General features: G+C 34.8%; 1 protein-coding gene across 1 annotated transcript in view; it reads left to right on the forward strand.

The window, feature by feature from the left end:
• LOC306881259 (BMP/retinoic acid-inducible neural-specific protein 3-like) overlaps positions 1 to 17,317 on the forward strand; it is a 95,130-nt gene that overhangs the window by 52,589 nt on the left and 25,224 nt on the right. Inside the window, exons 5-6 of the mRNA XM_079435264.1 lie at positions 7,379 to 7,484; positions 11,799 to 12,035. Of these exons, the coding sequence (XP_079291390.1) occupies positions 7,379 to 7,484; positions 11,799 to 12,035 (343 nt within the window). The remainder of the gene's footprint in view (positions 1 to 7,378; positions 7,485 to 11,798; positions 12,036 to 17,317) is intronic.

The following is a 17,317-nucleotide window of genomic DNA, read 5'->3' on the forward strand; positions in this document are numbered from 1 at the left end:
TCGCAGCTGCTGAGTGGGTGTAGAAATGCTGGAGACTGCAACATCATGATTCCGTCAGAGGGAGCTCTGCATGAAATTATGCTGCTGAACCGAGACAAATATCATTGACTTTCAATGAAGATATGCACCTTCTTGCACACAATTACAGTTTTATATAAGAAATATTTCTGTTAGGGTAGGAAATGCTTTTGCAATTTCCCTTAAAGCATATATCTTGCTAAAAGATTCTAATACGTTTTGTATTTATGTACCGCCTTTTTAAATACTTAAGACTGCTTTACAAGGAAAGCAAGAAAAAAGTGATGACAAAATGGTCTTTTGTTAATTTGTTTATAAGTTTTTGCTTAGTATCTATGAACAACTAATTACATCAACACATTTTTTTTTTACTGTAATCGATCCAAAGCCAACTTACCAACATCGCAAAAGCTGATCATGCAATATTCCTGATGCACTATACTGTGATTGTCTTTTATCAGTCACACTTATGTTGGCTAGTCAAAATGAAATATGCCATTTTCAAAGCTCTGTCAAAGCCAAACTTCCTACACACTGCATTTATTTCTGTGACGAAGAGTTTCAGCTTCAAAAAAATGTGTGTGAAATGAAAACAAGATGACACAGGAACAGGAGCGGTGGCTCTGTTGGAAAATAATAACTTTCTCTTTGAGCTGCGATGTGCTTTTCATTAGCCTGAGCTTTCCCTGTACAACATCGGCAGAGAAGTTCAATTGAACATGTACGATTTAATTTCAATATGACCATGGACATAGAGAGTCATCTGCATTTATATGCAGCAAATATGCACTTGATGTGAAGCTCTTTGAATCGGGATTACAAAATATATCACGCTATTCAAATTCGCATAGATGTACCATTTTGTAAACATATTATATTATATCCTGCTTGCGCATGAGAAAAGTGTCCATGGTAACAATAAAGGGCACTTTGTGACAGACAGACCTCGTCAAATCATATCGGTGAAATTGTTTTGGTGTACACCTCTGAAGTGCTTTCAGAGAGCCCTCTAGCATCGCTTTAGGGAGCAGTCTGTCCTGCCAGGTGTGTTTGTCAGGGGAGAGCTAATGAGACGTTACGGGGCTATAGGGCCCACCTTCGACTGCTTTCTTCCTGCACCCTGTGTGCAAATCTGCCTGATGAATTGGGCACCACAACAGAAGTGGGTTATAGTGGGCTCATCAATAATGCCATAAAGGATGATCAATTACACCCTCTGCTCAGAAACGAAGAGCTAAAGCACACCAGGAAGCAGCTTCTTGGAGACATCACTTTGCCTTCGTGTAATCAGATACCACTTAAGACCAAAATAGCCTGAGATCCCAAGGCAGGTTTATCAGTGATCAGATTTTGCAAGAACAAACAGTCTTGAGATTAGCTGGTCTTCATGGATCAACAAGACTCTGTTGGCTCAACGGTAACATTTACACTGCTTTGGAGATTCAATATCACCATTTCATAAAGTTAACCGCTCAGTCCAGATCTACAACTAGACATGAAGGACTCTCGCCCCTCTCTGTAATATAACCATTTGTCATAATGACATACAATTAACAGTCACCTCTGTGTAGGACACGGAGTTACCGCTAAAGCTACGGCCGAGTACGAGGCGCATATAATTGTAAAGACCATGTTAAAAGACTAGGTACATGTCATTACAGGTGACACTTCTTTAAACATGTAAGGACGTCTACTTGTCCAAAGGGTACTTGAGTGAAAATCAAAGACACTATAACATTATACAGAATCAATGCAAAACAAAACAAAAGAAAGTACTAGCATTTTTCTGAATACCATGCAGAAGGGGCTAATTTTTGTTGCACCAATATGCACCAATACTAAAATACTCTGATAGTGTTTCCTGCACTACTAATCAGCAATACTGCAACTGTAAACACCAAATCTACTGCACAAAACACACAGAGAGCAGTGTAATTCAAACAATTAAAAACAAATGACTATTATACACCGACCAAGTGAGAAGAGTCGAATTCCAAAAAAAAAAAAAGAATATCTCTTACAAGGAGATCTTTTTAGTGGATCAAAAACATAAAGAGTGCAGTGTACCAATGACTCATATGAGCCGATTCTTTTTTGTGAATCAAAAACAGAGCATAACCAGTTTGCTATATGATTATTAAACAAATGGCTTTAAGCTGATTCTTTTTAGCAAAAAGAAAAGAAAAGAAAAGAAAAGAAAAAAAAAAACATACAGTGTGACCAGTTTACTACAATTACTATTCAATTTACTATTATGAGCATTTTGTTTAATAGTGAATTAAAAACATGCAATGTAAACAGTTTAATACTATTACCAAACAAATGACTCTTATGGGCTGGTTCTTTTAAATGAATCAAAAACATACATCATTACCAGTTTGCTACGACTGGCAAACTAATAATTCTTATTAGCTGCTTCTTTAAAGTGAATTAAAAACATATGGCACAACCAGAACAATCTACAAACTGTATTACCAAACAAATGACTCCTATGAACGTTTTTGTTTTTTTAACTATTACTGGCAAACAATTGACTCTTATTGTATAGGCCATATTGTATATTGTATAGTTCTTTTTAGTGAATCAAAAACAGACCAGTTTACTACAGTTGCTAAACAATTGACTCCAGTTCTTATGATCCAATTATATTTAGTGAAAATCAAAAACATATAGTTAATGTCAATTGCTGGATCACTTTTACAAGAGTACATTGAAATGCCATATAAATATGCCTAAATATGGTGAAAATTTGGAACAATCATATATGTAATGGTGACATGGTATTGACCGCTACAGTACTTTTTTGTAAGGGTGAATCCTATATAATTTTTCTGTCTGAACGCTGAATGTAAATGAGCATCAGTATTTAAGGGTGGGAGCTCAGAACCCTGCACCATTTATGTCAAGAGCCGCCTCTAGATAGCTGGCACTGGTCAAGCGACCTGACAGTGTCGTATAATCAACATCAGCTGTCAAATTCAATGAAGCTCAGAATCTGCACTTAAAATCCTGTCACACGTCATGATCTCCAAAACTGCTTTCAGAGCACATCTGCAGTCTTTAGCCAACTGTGCCTTCCACAGCGGAGGCAGAGGCATTTTTGAAAAATGAGTTAACTTCATATGCATTCCTCTAGCATCTCAATTGACAAAGAATAGTCTGCACTCTGTGGTCTGTGGGAGTTTTCAGAGCCTGTGGATGATGTGAGATGTTACAGAAATGGAGAGGAGAGTACTGTACCGCAGGCATTCATTTCCTTTGTTATGCCCTTAAGAAAAGCATGCAGAGGAAGCCGTGGAAACACAGCTCCGGTAAATATAAGATCAACAACAAAACATGACACTCTCTGAGGAGGCAGGGTGGGAAAATGTGGGATTTCAGTGTTATCCGTTTTTTTTGTCAGGTATGATATCATTCCTTAAATAAATAATATATGATAAAACATACACACAATTGGGAAGGAAAAAACAGTAGGGTGACAGGTAAGCAAGAGATTTTAGGCATGGAATTGCTAGCTGTACTTGTTTATTCATTCATACTCGGTAACCTACATACAGTATGACATTGTGTGTGTGTATATATATATATATATATGGGTGTACATACTTTTATTCAGCAAGGAAGCATTCAAATTGACATATAGTAAGATTTTTTTTTTTTATCAAAACAAAAACAAAACATGATTTCTGAAGGATCATGTGACATTAAAGACTGGAGTAACGCCTGCTGAAAATTCATCACAGGAGTAAATTATATATTAAAGTGTATTTAATTTGAAAATAGTTATTTTAAATAATATTTAATAATATTGCTGTTTTTACTGTAATTTGGATCAAATAAATACAGCACTGGTGAGAATCGTGATTAATTTGATAAAATTTCATATTAATTACATATATTAATTACATTTCATATTAATTAATCTATAGTTCGCTGTCTATGTATATGTTAGGCTCAGTATAGGAAAACAGCTATCACTGCAACAACATGAGCTGTTCATGCTTCAGAAAATGATTGGAATGCAGGTTTTGTGAAGACTGTTATACGGATTAGTGTCTGGTTTTATGAGTGAGGTAAACAGCCTGGAGTCCTATTGGGATCAGAGCAATTGAGCTGCAGTAAGCAATCATAAATGACAAGTGATCTAATGAGATGCTGCAGTGGGACGGCGTGCGGAGGAGGGCATTTGTGTGACACTTCAGTAGTTCATAAATTAATGATAAAGTGTGCATGTGTGTGAGCATATTATGATAAATGTTGATGCTCTCTCACTTAAACTGTCATTATCATACAGACTTCATGTAATCTCCATGTTTCAAATGTTAGTTTACATTATCTAAAGATTTTTTTATATAATATGAATATGTATACATTCATGTGATAATAAATAGCAACATAAGAAAGAGAGTTAATGTGAAAAATGTGCGTCATTAATCAGACAGTGTTGGGTGCTACTGTCTTCAACGCTGTATATATAATCAGTTTAGCAACATATCAGCAACACAGAAATAATTCTTCTTCATAACATCGACTGAAGAATATTTAAAATCCAAATGAGAAAAAAACACTCAAGATACATAGAGGTTACTCATTTCAGGAGAACAAAGAAGTGAAATATCCAAACTAATAATAATGGCGTTATGAGGACATGGTCCCAAATCCTTTGCATTTTTCTGTTGGATTAGTTTTGGATTAGATACAGCATTTCATTTTGAGACAAAGACCTGACAATGATGTGTAAAATCACAAATTATATGACAACTTCTGTCAAAACACAGGCGGCACCAAGCTTCCAAAAGCGGTGGGGTGAAATTTGATAGAACAAAAAAAGCTATCTGTGCTGGTGAAATATTTGCAAGATATTTCAGGTATATCAGAGCATTTTACAGGCTTTAAACATTCCTGTGAATGCAAGAAATATATGTTTTTATTTTTAATGGCATTTTTAGAGCTATTAGCTAAAAAAGTACATTCATAGACAAGTTACCCTGTAAACAGAATTAAATCTACAGAATTAGAAGAAAAAAAAAAACTAGGCTTCTAATAAAAAATGAATGCACTACCAATGCATTACTAAGCTGCTCATATAGTGTCTATAGTGGGAGACCGGGGATGAAAGTAACACTTTTTGTTTGAGCATTAGTAACTCAGTGGTTGTTTGTGCTATATCTCTCAAACTTTGATACATGGTAGCCACATTTGTCTACTACAAATAAAACTCACTTTGACGTGTACTGCAAAATCACAGATTATATGAGTTAATGTCAAATACAAAGAGTTCCGTTGTTACAACCTACCCCTCTACTGGGGTGAGTTGTAACACAGGCTGGGGATAGATGTAACAGTGTGTAATTTGCTGAAATAAGACCCACACTTCCAATTTATGTAAAGACTTTTTTGAAGAACAAAGAGTAATCAGTTTTGAATAAAGTGAACCATTTAAAGTTATACAAACATTTTATTGTATTCGTTTTAGGACTTTAAATTTAGCACAAAAACAATTGCTGTGCATGTTTGTGTGAATGTGTGTGTGTGTGTGCTGTATTCAGTCACTGGCTGTGTTGCCATCTACCTATTGTTATGTGAATTTTGGAATATCACATAAAAAAATGCTGGATGGAAATGTTAAAATGTGCATAAATTCTAAACATGTGCACAAAAAAAAAACGTATGTGCTCATTTGAGGCGGATAGTGTTTTTATCCATTAAGAAGATACGCACATAAACTATGATTTTATCATAGTTTGATACACATTTTACATAAATCCCTCACATGACTTTGCCTCAATAGAGGATGTGATTGGATAACTAGACTCATTGGAATCATCATAAGGAGTTGCTTGGGCTTAAAGTTAGCATGAATGCAAAGTATCAAATTTGCATTCGTGCTAACTTTAGTGGAGAACAACCTAAAGTAGAGAAACAGCTACTTTAGGTTACGTAAGTCAAATAATTGTATCTACAACACAATGATTGCTAGGCAAAAAAATATTATTAATGAAAAAATTACTTTCTGTCCTGAAAATCAGTTTTTTGGTCATAAAATCTACAATGTTGCTCAAATTCACATGCCGCTTCTGTAACATTAAAAATGTGAATGGAGTGTATGATATCGATAACATCACCACAGCTCCTTTCTGACTTGTCAAACTGACCGTGTTACAATACTCCCAGGTCTCCCTACACATAAAAAATAAAGATCACTTTCAGTTCTAAATATAAGCTTAGGTTATGATATAATATCCTGTTACACTCATAAACGTTTCCATTTGTGTCAATGTTTCAAGCTTTGTACTGGGCACAATTCAGTGAGGTTTGTTAAAATTTATGAAGAGCATCAAATTGTAATTTAACAAGGTAACAGCAAATGCTTTTTTCACATCATTTGAAACCATGAATATGTTGTTGTGACATTTTGCAACACTTACTGATTTTGTGAGCTGTTAGGTTTGTAAACCAGCATTTATTTTGAATAAGCTCTTTGCAACGAATTGATTGAAACAAACATGTTGAAGACAGCGTTCAAGTGGTTAATGAGTTGAAATTACCCTAGTCAAACTCATTCGCTAAATCAAACATTATCACAGTCACTCATGTTTCACCAGTGAAAAATGTATACAAAATTAATAGACTAGAGAGAGAGAAAGATATATATGCATTGTATATAAAGTGTGTGTGTGTCTCTAAATTATTAAAATATATATTGCATATATTTACACAGTATTCACTGTATTTTCTTTCTTTTTTTTGTGATTTTTTTTTTTTTTTTGATGGTCATTGATTTGTTAATTGTTAATGCTTCCTAATGCTTCATGTATTTATCCACCAATTTACAAGTGCTTTATCTCATTAATTAATTGATTATTGATTTGTCAAGACACACTAATGGAAAGGATCCCCATTATGGCCATCTATTTTGTTTTGCATATACAGCCACTCAAAAAAAAATATATAATAATTCACCCCATCCCAAGTCCCAGCTGAAATGCCAGGTCAGATACACATTATTTTAGAATCATAAAAGTATCCTTATATTTAACACTAGGTTCTGTTAACAAAACTACGCCACTGCACATGGCTCACTGCTCTCTAGATTTGAAATTAATAATGCATTGGGACCTAACACTGGAGTCAATTTACTATTTCTATGGCGCTCTGCAAAGTGAGCATTTTTGGAGAGCTCTGACATGCTGAAATGGGCTTTGGTGACATTTAGATATTGACTCTGGCTTATTGCACAGGCGTGCTGGTTTGTTTTAGACAACGGCATATGCTCAGCACTCTACCGCTTCTGAAGAGGAACAAACAGGTGCATGATTTCAACGATAATAAGGCATTAAAATATCTCCTTGTTTCCTAGGTAACAGAGACCAGAACGGGGCCTCTTGGATGCAGTAACTACGACAGCCTGGATTCCGTCAGCTCCGTCTTAGTGCACAGCCCAGAAAATAAAATCCACCTGAAAGGTATGACAGCTGATGTGGTCTTCAGAAGAACAATACTGCACCTATGTTTGGTAGTATTTGTATCAACTGCCCTGGTGAAGATGTACAGATTTTTTGTTGTTGTTGTTGTTTAAAAGGATGGGCAGATATATTTGACTGAGGCCATTTGAAGTCCCCTAAATTGTCTTTAACTAGCAGTGCAATGACTGCAGGCACACACAGTATCAGGAGATTCAGAATGAACTGAATAAATAAAATGGAAATTTTACCATGTAAAATAAATAAATAAATGTGACAAAGAAAAAACAATAGAGTAACATGAACCTGTTAATATTAATAATAATAAATGAAACATTACAATTCTAATGAATAAAAAAATAAAAGATGATTTTTTAGGCAGGTCCTGTGTTTCTCTTAATTTGTAACGATGGAAAATTGTCACTAAATATCTGAAGTTTTCAGAGTTTTGTTCGTCACTTAGGAGAAAGAAAACTTCATACCCACAAGCAAATATTTTCATTATCATTTGTTAATGCATTAACTAACACTAACTAACAATGGACATGACATAGGTTAGAGTAGTACTGTTTATTATCTTCGTTAACATTAGTTAATAAAATTATTGTTGGTCCATGTTAGCTGAGGTCCATTAAATAATATTCAAATATACGACTTTTGATTGTAATAATGTATTAGTAAATGTTGAAATTAACATGAACTAAGACTAACAAATACTTTAGAATTATTTTTATTGTTTGTTCTTGTAAACTAATGTAGTTTGCTAATGTTAACAAATGTTACTTTACTTATTGTAACGTGTTACCTCAAACCCTAATTTCCTGTGGGCAATTATTGGCCAGAATAAGTTGCAATGCGGACCAAGCCAAAAGTCTGGCTGCGACAGACCTGTTAGGAGAAACACATCACTTGCTAATACTCATACTGTCTTCAGATTTTCAACAAGCAAGTAAAGAGTTATCAGAAGACAGGCATTTAGACTTGCATTAATGCACCTCACACTCTCGTGACAGCAGTGTCACCACAAGTCAGAGGTGGTCGGAGCAACAAAAAGAAGAGAGAAAGAAACGGGACTGAAAGGAGCAAAAAGGAAGGTTTTTAAGCCTCTAGCTGTTGCTAATTATACACGTGGCCTGTGCCAGTTTCCACTGCCTTCTTGACATTGACATTTAAATTGTCAACCCACTTAATACTGTCATCTCCTGAAGCAAGTTTCCTGCTGCCCAGATTCGTGTAACTACTTTAATGAGCTAGCCATAGGGTTCGGCACCAAAGCTTATCTTTTGCTGAGTACTTGGGGAAGAAAATGTAGGGGGAAACAGTTGGAGAGAGAGGAGTTTGGCCTATATTTGTGCATGCTTGTATCGCTTTCTGCATTCTTTCATTCACTTCTTGGGGCTTCCCTGGATATTTTCAATCAAAGTGCCATGTCCTTTTAGAGAGCAGAATGTAGACCCTTTAAAATTAGGACATCAAGCCGTCAATACCATAGAGGACTGAAATAATCCAGAGGAAAGATTCACGTTCATCTCGTTCACTTTAAAAAGAGAGAGACTGTGGAGGAGGGGGCACAAGAGCAGCTATTTAGCTGTCTCCGGTATGAAAGCCATCCAAGTCATCTCTTTTGTGAGGCTCCCCACACTGTTGGCTCTCTACCCAGCAGAAGCCAAATCTTAAGACGAAGACTGCATCTAATTACGTCTCTTGTTTTTCACAATCCAACGAATAAATACTGAGGAACACATCATAAATATTCACACTGGGAAGGGAATTCAAAAAAGCTGAATATGAAGGCAAAAGACATTGATTCTTTCTTGAAGGATGTCAGACCTGGTAAAGCTGTGAAGAGCGTTTTCTCAGATAATATAATTATCAGGTGTTCAGCACCCACAGCTGGGCTGTGAAATCTGAATCTTTTACTTATGTGGTGGAATGGCTGGTGGATTCAAGTATTCAGCACTGAATGCTTTCATGAGTAATTCATAGATGAATATTGATGAGAAGGCCATTTTTATCTAAAAAAAAAAATATCAGAGGGGTTCTGCTCTCCAGAATATCTGGTTGGATTTTTTTTTTTTTTTAAATGCTGTTATCAAGGTTGGTTGGGAAATTTATTAGAAATTGCATCCATTATCATTCAAAAGATTTGTTTTCTCTTTTTTAGTAGGAAATTGATATCTTAGGCAAGGATGCATTAAATTGATCAAAAGTGCAAGAAAAGAGCTTAACATTGTTATAAAACAAATTCTAAAAAAATGCTGTTGAACCTTCAATTCATGAAGCAATTCTGAAAAACAAGTATTATGTTTCCACAAAACTATTAAGGAGCACAACAGGTTTCATAATTGATGACAGTAATAAGAAATGTTTCTTAAGCATCAAATCAGCATATTAAAATGATATTAGCATCATGTGACACTGAAGACTGGAGTAATGGCAGTTGAAAATGTAGCTTTGCCATCACATAAATAAATTATATTTGTTTATATTAAAATGGAAAACAGCATTTTAAAGTGTAACAATATTTAAGAATATTACTATTTTTATCAAATAAATTTGTCTTTTTTCCAAAACACTTGAAAATCTCACCATTCTTTTACACAGTAAATTATATAAAATATATATAAAATTCAAAATACAGATTCATGAAAAAATATATATATATATGACTTATTACTGATATGTTCACCTGCCACTGGCAAGTGTGACAAAAAAAATACATTTTTGACCTGGTTTACGACTATTCCATCTTGTTACCGCTTTGTTCCAATTGCTCAAATAATCAATCATTTGTTTCCCGGGCAAATGTCAATTCTTCCTTTGCCTGCTATCAGAATATCTAATCAGGCAGGAGAATTCCACAATAGCCAAATTGATTCCCTGTCTGCAGCATGCCTGCAGTTCATGACAGAGGTTTACAGCCGAATGACCTTGCCATGGAGATTGTTGGTCTTTATTCATCCCATTACCCCATTACTGCGCTGACATAGCAGACCTCACCGTCCCAAATAGGACTCCCATCACTGATGCTGTTAGAGCAGTCAAGCTGCCTGCCTCTCTGACCCACTTTAAATGCTGTCTGTTTCCCAACTCAGCCTGTCCTGTATTGCCAAGCCAAATCAGGACTGTGAAACAATCGTAATGTGTCTTTATTGCAGCGTTGTTTTGACAGTCTGGGGAAGCAGAGGTTTTGAAAGTGCTTTTAGACAGATAAAAATAAAGAAAAAGCCCTGAATGTGATAATACCCACACATACAGTATCATGTTCACATCTGGTTCATCACCTAAAGTCAAGTCTTAATTAAAATGCACTTGAAATTACACTGCAACTTGAACTTTGAAATGTTGAACTGTTTAGTGAGTCTGTTATGAAATCGGTTAAATTAAAGATTAAAGATGCATGTCCATGTACCCCGATGATACCTGAAGCAGATCTGTCGACTAATGGTATATCTGTATATATATATATATATATATATATATATATATATTTATACAGTAATAAATAAAAGTTATGCAAATTATATCTATAGTTTTTGAAGCAATGTAAAAACAAAATCTAAGTCTATTGATGTTGCTGGTAGTTTTAATGAAAAAGTAATATAAACATACAAAAGTATTATAGTGTTAGTTGCTTGTTAATTCATATTTGCCATCACAGGAATAAATTACATTTCAAAATATATTAAAATACAAAACAGTTATTAACAAAATCTAACCAATTCTGAACTTTTGAGCAGTAGTGTATATATTATGAATTGAAAAATAAATAAATAAAAAGCTAAAGGCAAAATACAGATTGACAAAAAGAGAGAGAGGAGGCTTGATGGTAATGTGAGGTAAAGTGAAAAATATCAAATGAAAGTGGAAATTACCAATTTACCATACAAAAATTCCACTTTCCCTTGTCATTTCAGGGGTCCACCTCATGCCACTGCATTGCTGTATTGTTCTAAATGGAGACTTAAAATAGAAAACATATTACTTTGAGAGTTATGTGGGTAGAGAGACAGACAGAGTGCTGAGAGAAGAGAGGATAGCCAGAGGGCAGATGATGGGTGGGTTCATAATGGTGTCATATGACTCAAAAATAGATTTTTCAAGCGTCCATACAGGAATCTCAGACCTACTGGTGATTTGAGATGTTGGCCAAACATAAGAAACTTTAGCACATCCAAACACCATTCTGAACTTGTTTACCAACCTAGCAGCAGAAAAATAAAATCTGTTATCTGGTCTTGGAATCAAATTTCAGTTTAGTTCACAGAGTCTAACATGGCAGTAAACAGATTTTTCTGTCTCTTCCCACACGCACAGGTCTACAGGATGTGCTTCCTGAGTTTCTGCGGAATCGTTTTGTGGAGGCGGCCCTCAGTTACGTGGCGTGTAATTCAGAGGGCGAGCTACTATGCCGCAACAATGACTGCTGGTGCCGCTGCTCGGCAAAGTTCCCTGATTGTAACTGCCCCTTCGCAGACATCAAAGCCATGGAGGAGAGTCTGCGTAAGAGCAAAGAGTCCTGGATCAACCTCAACAATGACTTCATGGACTCAGGTAGGTTAATCCAATGGCCCACGAAAGTGTTAAAATCTTCTGTATAATCTCTGGGGTTATGACACATTTCCACACACTGGATTAAATGGGAGAGTGGAACTTCTCAGGTTTAAAATGACAGGTAAATCTCACTGGTGGTGACAAATGATTGATATACTGTCATATTCCCTCAGCAGCTTTTTCTTGCAGGGTTTCTGAGTTCACTTCAGTGTAAGCAGATGCACTTTGAGCATAAATATACTATGAATTGAAACTGATCGCAACTGAAAAAGCACAGACATAACTTTGATGCACTACCACTGCACCACAGCTCCAGCAAAGTGTCTTTTAATCACACTTACATTGATAATGCACAGGGTAATGCAGTAGAAATGGGCAGTGGTGTAATGGTTAAGAATCTGTTCTGCAAACATAAGGGCTGGAGATACAATCCCAGGTGTCCAAGGAAATGACAGCATTAATGAGAAAACAGTCGCACTCTGTTACCATTGTGTCCATAGGCAAAGCACTTAACCCTAAAGTACACCTAGGGGATTGTCTCTGCAATTAGTGTATTGTATGCTAGATGTAAACCATCTGCTAAACGTTAATTTCAAGAAAAATAACAGCAACTCCTACAGAGTAAATATATTAAAAAGTTAGTGTTATTAATTAATGATATTAATTTCTCAGCATATCAATCAGAAAAGCAGTCAGTGGGTTCCATTAAAGAAAATAAGTATTTGGACACTAAAAGCCATTTTTAGCCATGGATTCCCCATTTATTCAGTTACTCAAATGGTTTGAATGTCATTTAAATGCAATATATGCAATTTTATTAATATTAATATTATAATTAAGAAAATTAACAGTCAGCAAGGTCACATTAAATGACTAAATTCATCAAAAGTGACAGTAAAGACATTTCTAATTAAAAAAATTGATTAAAAAAAACTTTTGAAAAAAATCCACATAACATAAAAATAAGAAATGTTTCTTGAGCAGCAAATCAGCATATTAGAATGATTTGTGAAGGATCACTTTGGCCTGCATAAGAGCAATCTTTCAAAAATATTTTTTATATAAAATTTAGGCTGCTTTGCTAAATGGGCTCCACGTTTGGGGTTTAATTCGGAGTTCTTTAAAATTCACTGACTGTGATACATTTGCACCTTGGAGTAGAAATCTAAACTGACGAGAGGGAGGGTTTGTCTGTTTTATTGCTCTGGTTGCAAGAAACCAGACTGATAAAATCTTTGGTTTGAAAAATGGTGGAGTGGTGGAGAGAGAAAGAAGCATGGAAAGATGGCAGCTCAGGTTTTTCTCCTAGCAGAGCGTTTCCACATTCAAAGAATGATTCAATCAGCAAGATAAACCCTAGCTGGCTCTAAAAGCTTCTCCTGCTCAGTGATGGAGCATTAATGAAAGCAGCTCAAATCCCTTTAACTGTGGCGCTGCACTCATAAGAACGCATATCTCCTTTCAGCAGGTGAGGTGCTGGGCTATAGGGAAAAGGGCATTTTGACTATAGCATATAGCTACAGCGCAAGGGTTTTATTTATTCAGCCTCACAGAAACCTGGCCCTTTTGTCAGGAGGCCAGATGGCAGAGAGAGAACATTCGTTCAGATTTAGAATGGAAAACTGATTTGTCATGCAGGATTCTGAGAAAAAATATAAAAAATATCTGAAAAAAACCCTAAAAAAAACAAAGCAGTTAAGTTTATCTAAGGTCAGGCACCATGATATCAAGTTGGTACTTTGTATATACAGTATAGTGTCTCCAAAAAGTATTTAGATACTTAAATCACACTTAAAATGTATGAATTTCATTACACTGGATAACAAAATATCGAACCATGTGGTATCTACAAACAAGTAACGCTAGAACTTTTAGTTTATCGGAATCAGAACTTTGATTTTGCAATTATTTGAATAAAATATTCTTAAAATGACATTTTTAGTGATTCTTTTCTTTTTTCTTTTTTCATTTTTTCTTTTTATTTTTTAAAGGTCTGCACAATTAAATTTTTAAAATGTTTATTAAATTCATAAGGGAAGTAAAAAAAAAAAAAAAATCACAGATGTTTTAAAAGCAATGGAATTAAATATTTCCACCACAGAACAAAACAATATAAAACAATATATTTTTATCTCACAATTCAAACGTTTTCATAAGATTTGTGACTTTATATATAAAAACATGTACAATATGCATTCATATTCAACAAGGCAAAATATAATCCAATCAACTTCTTAAATAGGTGAATGACATGGAATAAAGAGCAAAACCAGTATTCAAAAAAAAAAACAGTACTTGCAAAACCAGTACTTGACAAAAAAAAAAGCAAAACAAAACAATAACCTTCTTTGGTCTTATAGCCTCCTACACTGTGCATCTCAAAAAGGACAGATAAACACAATCACACCCACACACCAATACAAACAGAGATACTTCAGGGATGTGAAATCATCTTCCCTCACAATCTGCACCTCAGTGCACTTAGTTCAACTTTGTTCGAAAGCACCACGCATTGACCTTTCCTCAACCAATATCTCCTATTGGAAGGCTTTCTAAGGCACAAAATGCTTGTAGCACCACCCCTGTTGGTGCAGAATGATCCCCATGCACAGCCTGAGGTCTATTTGTACATATAACTTTTTATTTATGACAGTTGAGTTTGCAATATAAGACTTCTGCTTCAAGATCTGACCAGTGTTTTATGATAAATATGATTCAGTGACACTAATATATCAATTTGAGTCTGACGTATGCATCAAAACATGCCAAATCGAAGCTGGACAGTACAAACTTGTTCCACTCTGGTAATTAAGTAATGTCAAGTGTTTCAGTAAAGCTTTTAATCCATATTTAGATGTGTATTTCAATAAATATTGATAATTATTCTGTTTACAACACACACTTTAGTAATTAGTCATAATTCTAGAGCATATTCCATTAAATTATGCTGACCAGATGTGCATTTAGAGTGCAACTGCTCATTTACGATGCACATACACACTGTTAGGGCTGGGAATTATTTCCAAAAAGAATCCATTCTGGCGCGTTAAGAATTGAGAATCGATTCCAAAGGATGGTATTGGCTCCATCAAAGGGAATCAGCTCCTATTCATTGCCTTTTCAGTTCAATAGAGCTAAGCATTAGGTGCTTCTCAAACGGAAAGACACATCCTAGTGAGGATGCGTCTTTCCTATAGTCCAGTCCTTCTGATGCTTCAAGGTTACAGTCTTTCTCAGCAATGAATGTTAACATGAGATGGTCTAGTAAGAGCACTTGGTTTCATCATAAATGTTTCCACCCCCGCATTCACGACACAAAAATACAATTGGAATTACAATTTGAAGAATAGTTTTTATTGAACGTGTTTCATACTGACTTTTGATTAATGCACTACAGTTAATGACACTCACCTGTGGTTTCCATTACTCACAGTTTAGCATTATGTGATTCATTTACATCAAAACAAAACATAATGCCTTTACCTCCAAAATCATTTTTTGTCTTGCATAACATAATAAAATTGAACAAGCACAGTATCAATTCATTTTCAGTTTATACATTTTTTGTCAATATGTTCAAAGGGTTATGGGTGTTTGATGCATATTGCTGATTATTACCTTTGTTCATTTATTACCTTCACTTAAGTTAATTAGGTTTGCTGTGATTATCATTCTGTTTTTCTGCATGTCGAACAACATCCGTCTGACAAATATTGATATAATAGCGATAAACATCATATGATTCCATACTAGGATATTGCCCGTACCATTACCATATCAGCAGGACATTTTGTATTCATAAAGATGAACAGAAAACATGGCTGACTGTTGTTAGTCTTCACATGTGTTTTTATAAGACTAAAGTGCTTTAAATGGGGAACTCTTATGCTGGTGTAGCCTTTAGCATCAAGCTACAAATAATATATTTGTCTATATTTCTATGCTTTAATGATATTTTCAAGTAAGTTCTGAAGAAACGTCATGTGTACTGTACATGTTGCTAACACTACACACTTAAATACACCTTTTATGAAGTGCAATTACATTTTTTGGTTAACAAAAAGGCATTTGATACAGTGTCAAGAAAGAATTGATGACAGTTGTGTAAAGGTACAGAATAAAGGAAAATAATATTGATTGGGGATGCATGTGAGAAGAAGTGTGAAATGTTTGCAGGATGGAGACAGAATTATGAATGAGCAGTTTGTAGCAAATCAGACAAGAGGCAATAAAGTGAATGGGAGCTTGTGATTTTATTTCACTTGTCCTTTGGGAGTCAAATCCACGTGATTGACGTGATATTAAATAATGCGTCAATTTCACATCGGCATGAAAGATTCTTCTCTTTTGAGGTATATTCAAGTAAAACTTCTCGAATGAGGAAAAAATGTAGGATGGGACTTGATTTAGTTCATAAGAATTTAGTTCATTAGAAATTGGTTGGATTGTTATTGTTTGATTTGGATTGTTTTATTTTATTTGTTTAAAAAAAGTATTCCTGTCCATTTTTTCTTCATGATTTAAATTAATTCTGAGTATTAACATATATTAGTGCTATCAAATGATTAATTGCAATTAATCACATCCAAAATAAGTTTTTGTTTACATAATATATGTAATATATTATTACATAATACATAATATATGTAATATAAAATATACTACCTTTTCTAGTATCTTTGACAGAAAAGGGAGATTTGAGATCGGTCTGTAATTAACTAAATCAAGTCAAGTTGTGTTTTTTTTAATGAGGGGCTTAATAACAGCCAATTTGAAGGTTTTGGGGACATATCCTAATGACAGTGATGAATTAATAATAGCCAAAAGAGGATCTATGACTTCTGGAAGCAGCTCTTTTTTTGTAGTTTAGATGGAACAGGGTCTAACATACAAGTTGTTGGTTTAGATGATTTAACAAATTTATACAATTCTTCCTCTCCTATAGTAGAGAATGAGTGAAATTGTTCCTCAGGGGATCTATAGTGCACTATCTGATGCAATATTGTAGCTGACCGCTGCATGGTTACAATTTTATCTCTGATAGAATCGATCTTGGAAGTAAAGTAGTTCATAAAGTCATTACTGCTGTGCTTTTGGGAAATGTCAACACCTGTTGATACTTTATTTTTCATTAATTTAGTGACTGTATTGAATAAATACCGGGGGTTATGTTTGTTTTCTTCTAGAAGAGACGGAAAGTAATCAGATCTACGTGGACGTTTTCTGTATTTTCTAGTTTGGGGAACAGACACAGTCTCTATAGTGTGATATCTGGGTGAAGG

Source organism: Barbus barbus, assembly GCF_936440315.1.
Source record: "Barbus barbus genome assembly, chromosome: 15".
NCBI classification, from domain to species: Eukaryota; Metazoa; Chordata; class Actinopteri; order Cypriniformes; family Cyprinidae; genus Barbus; species Barbus barbus.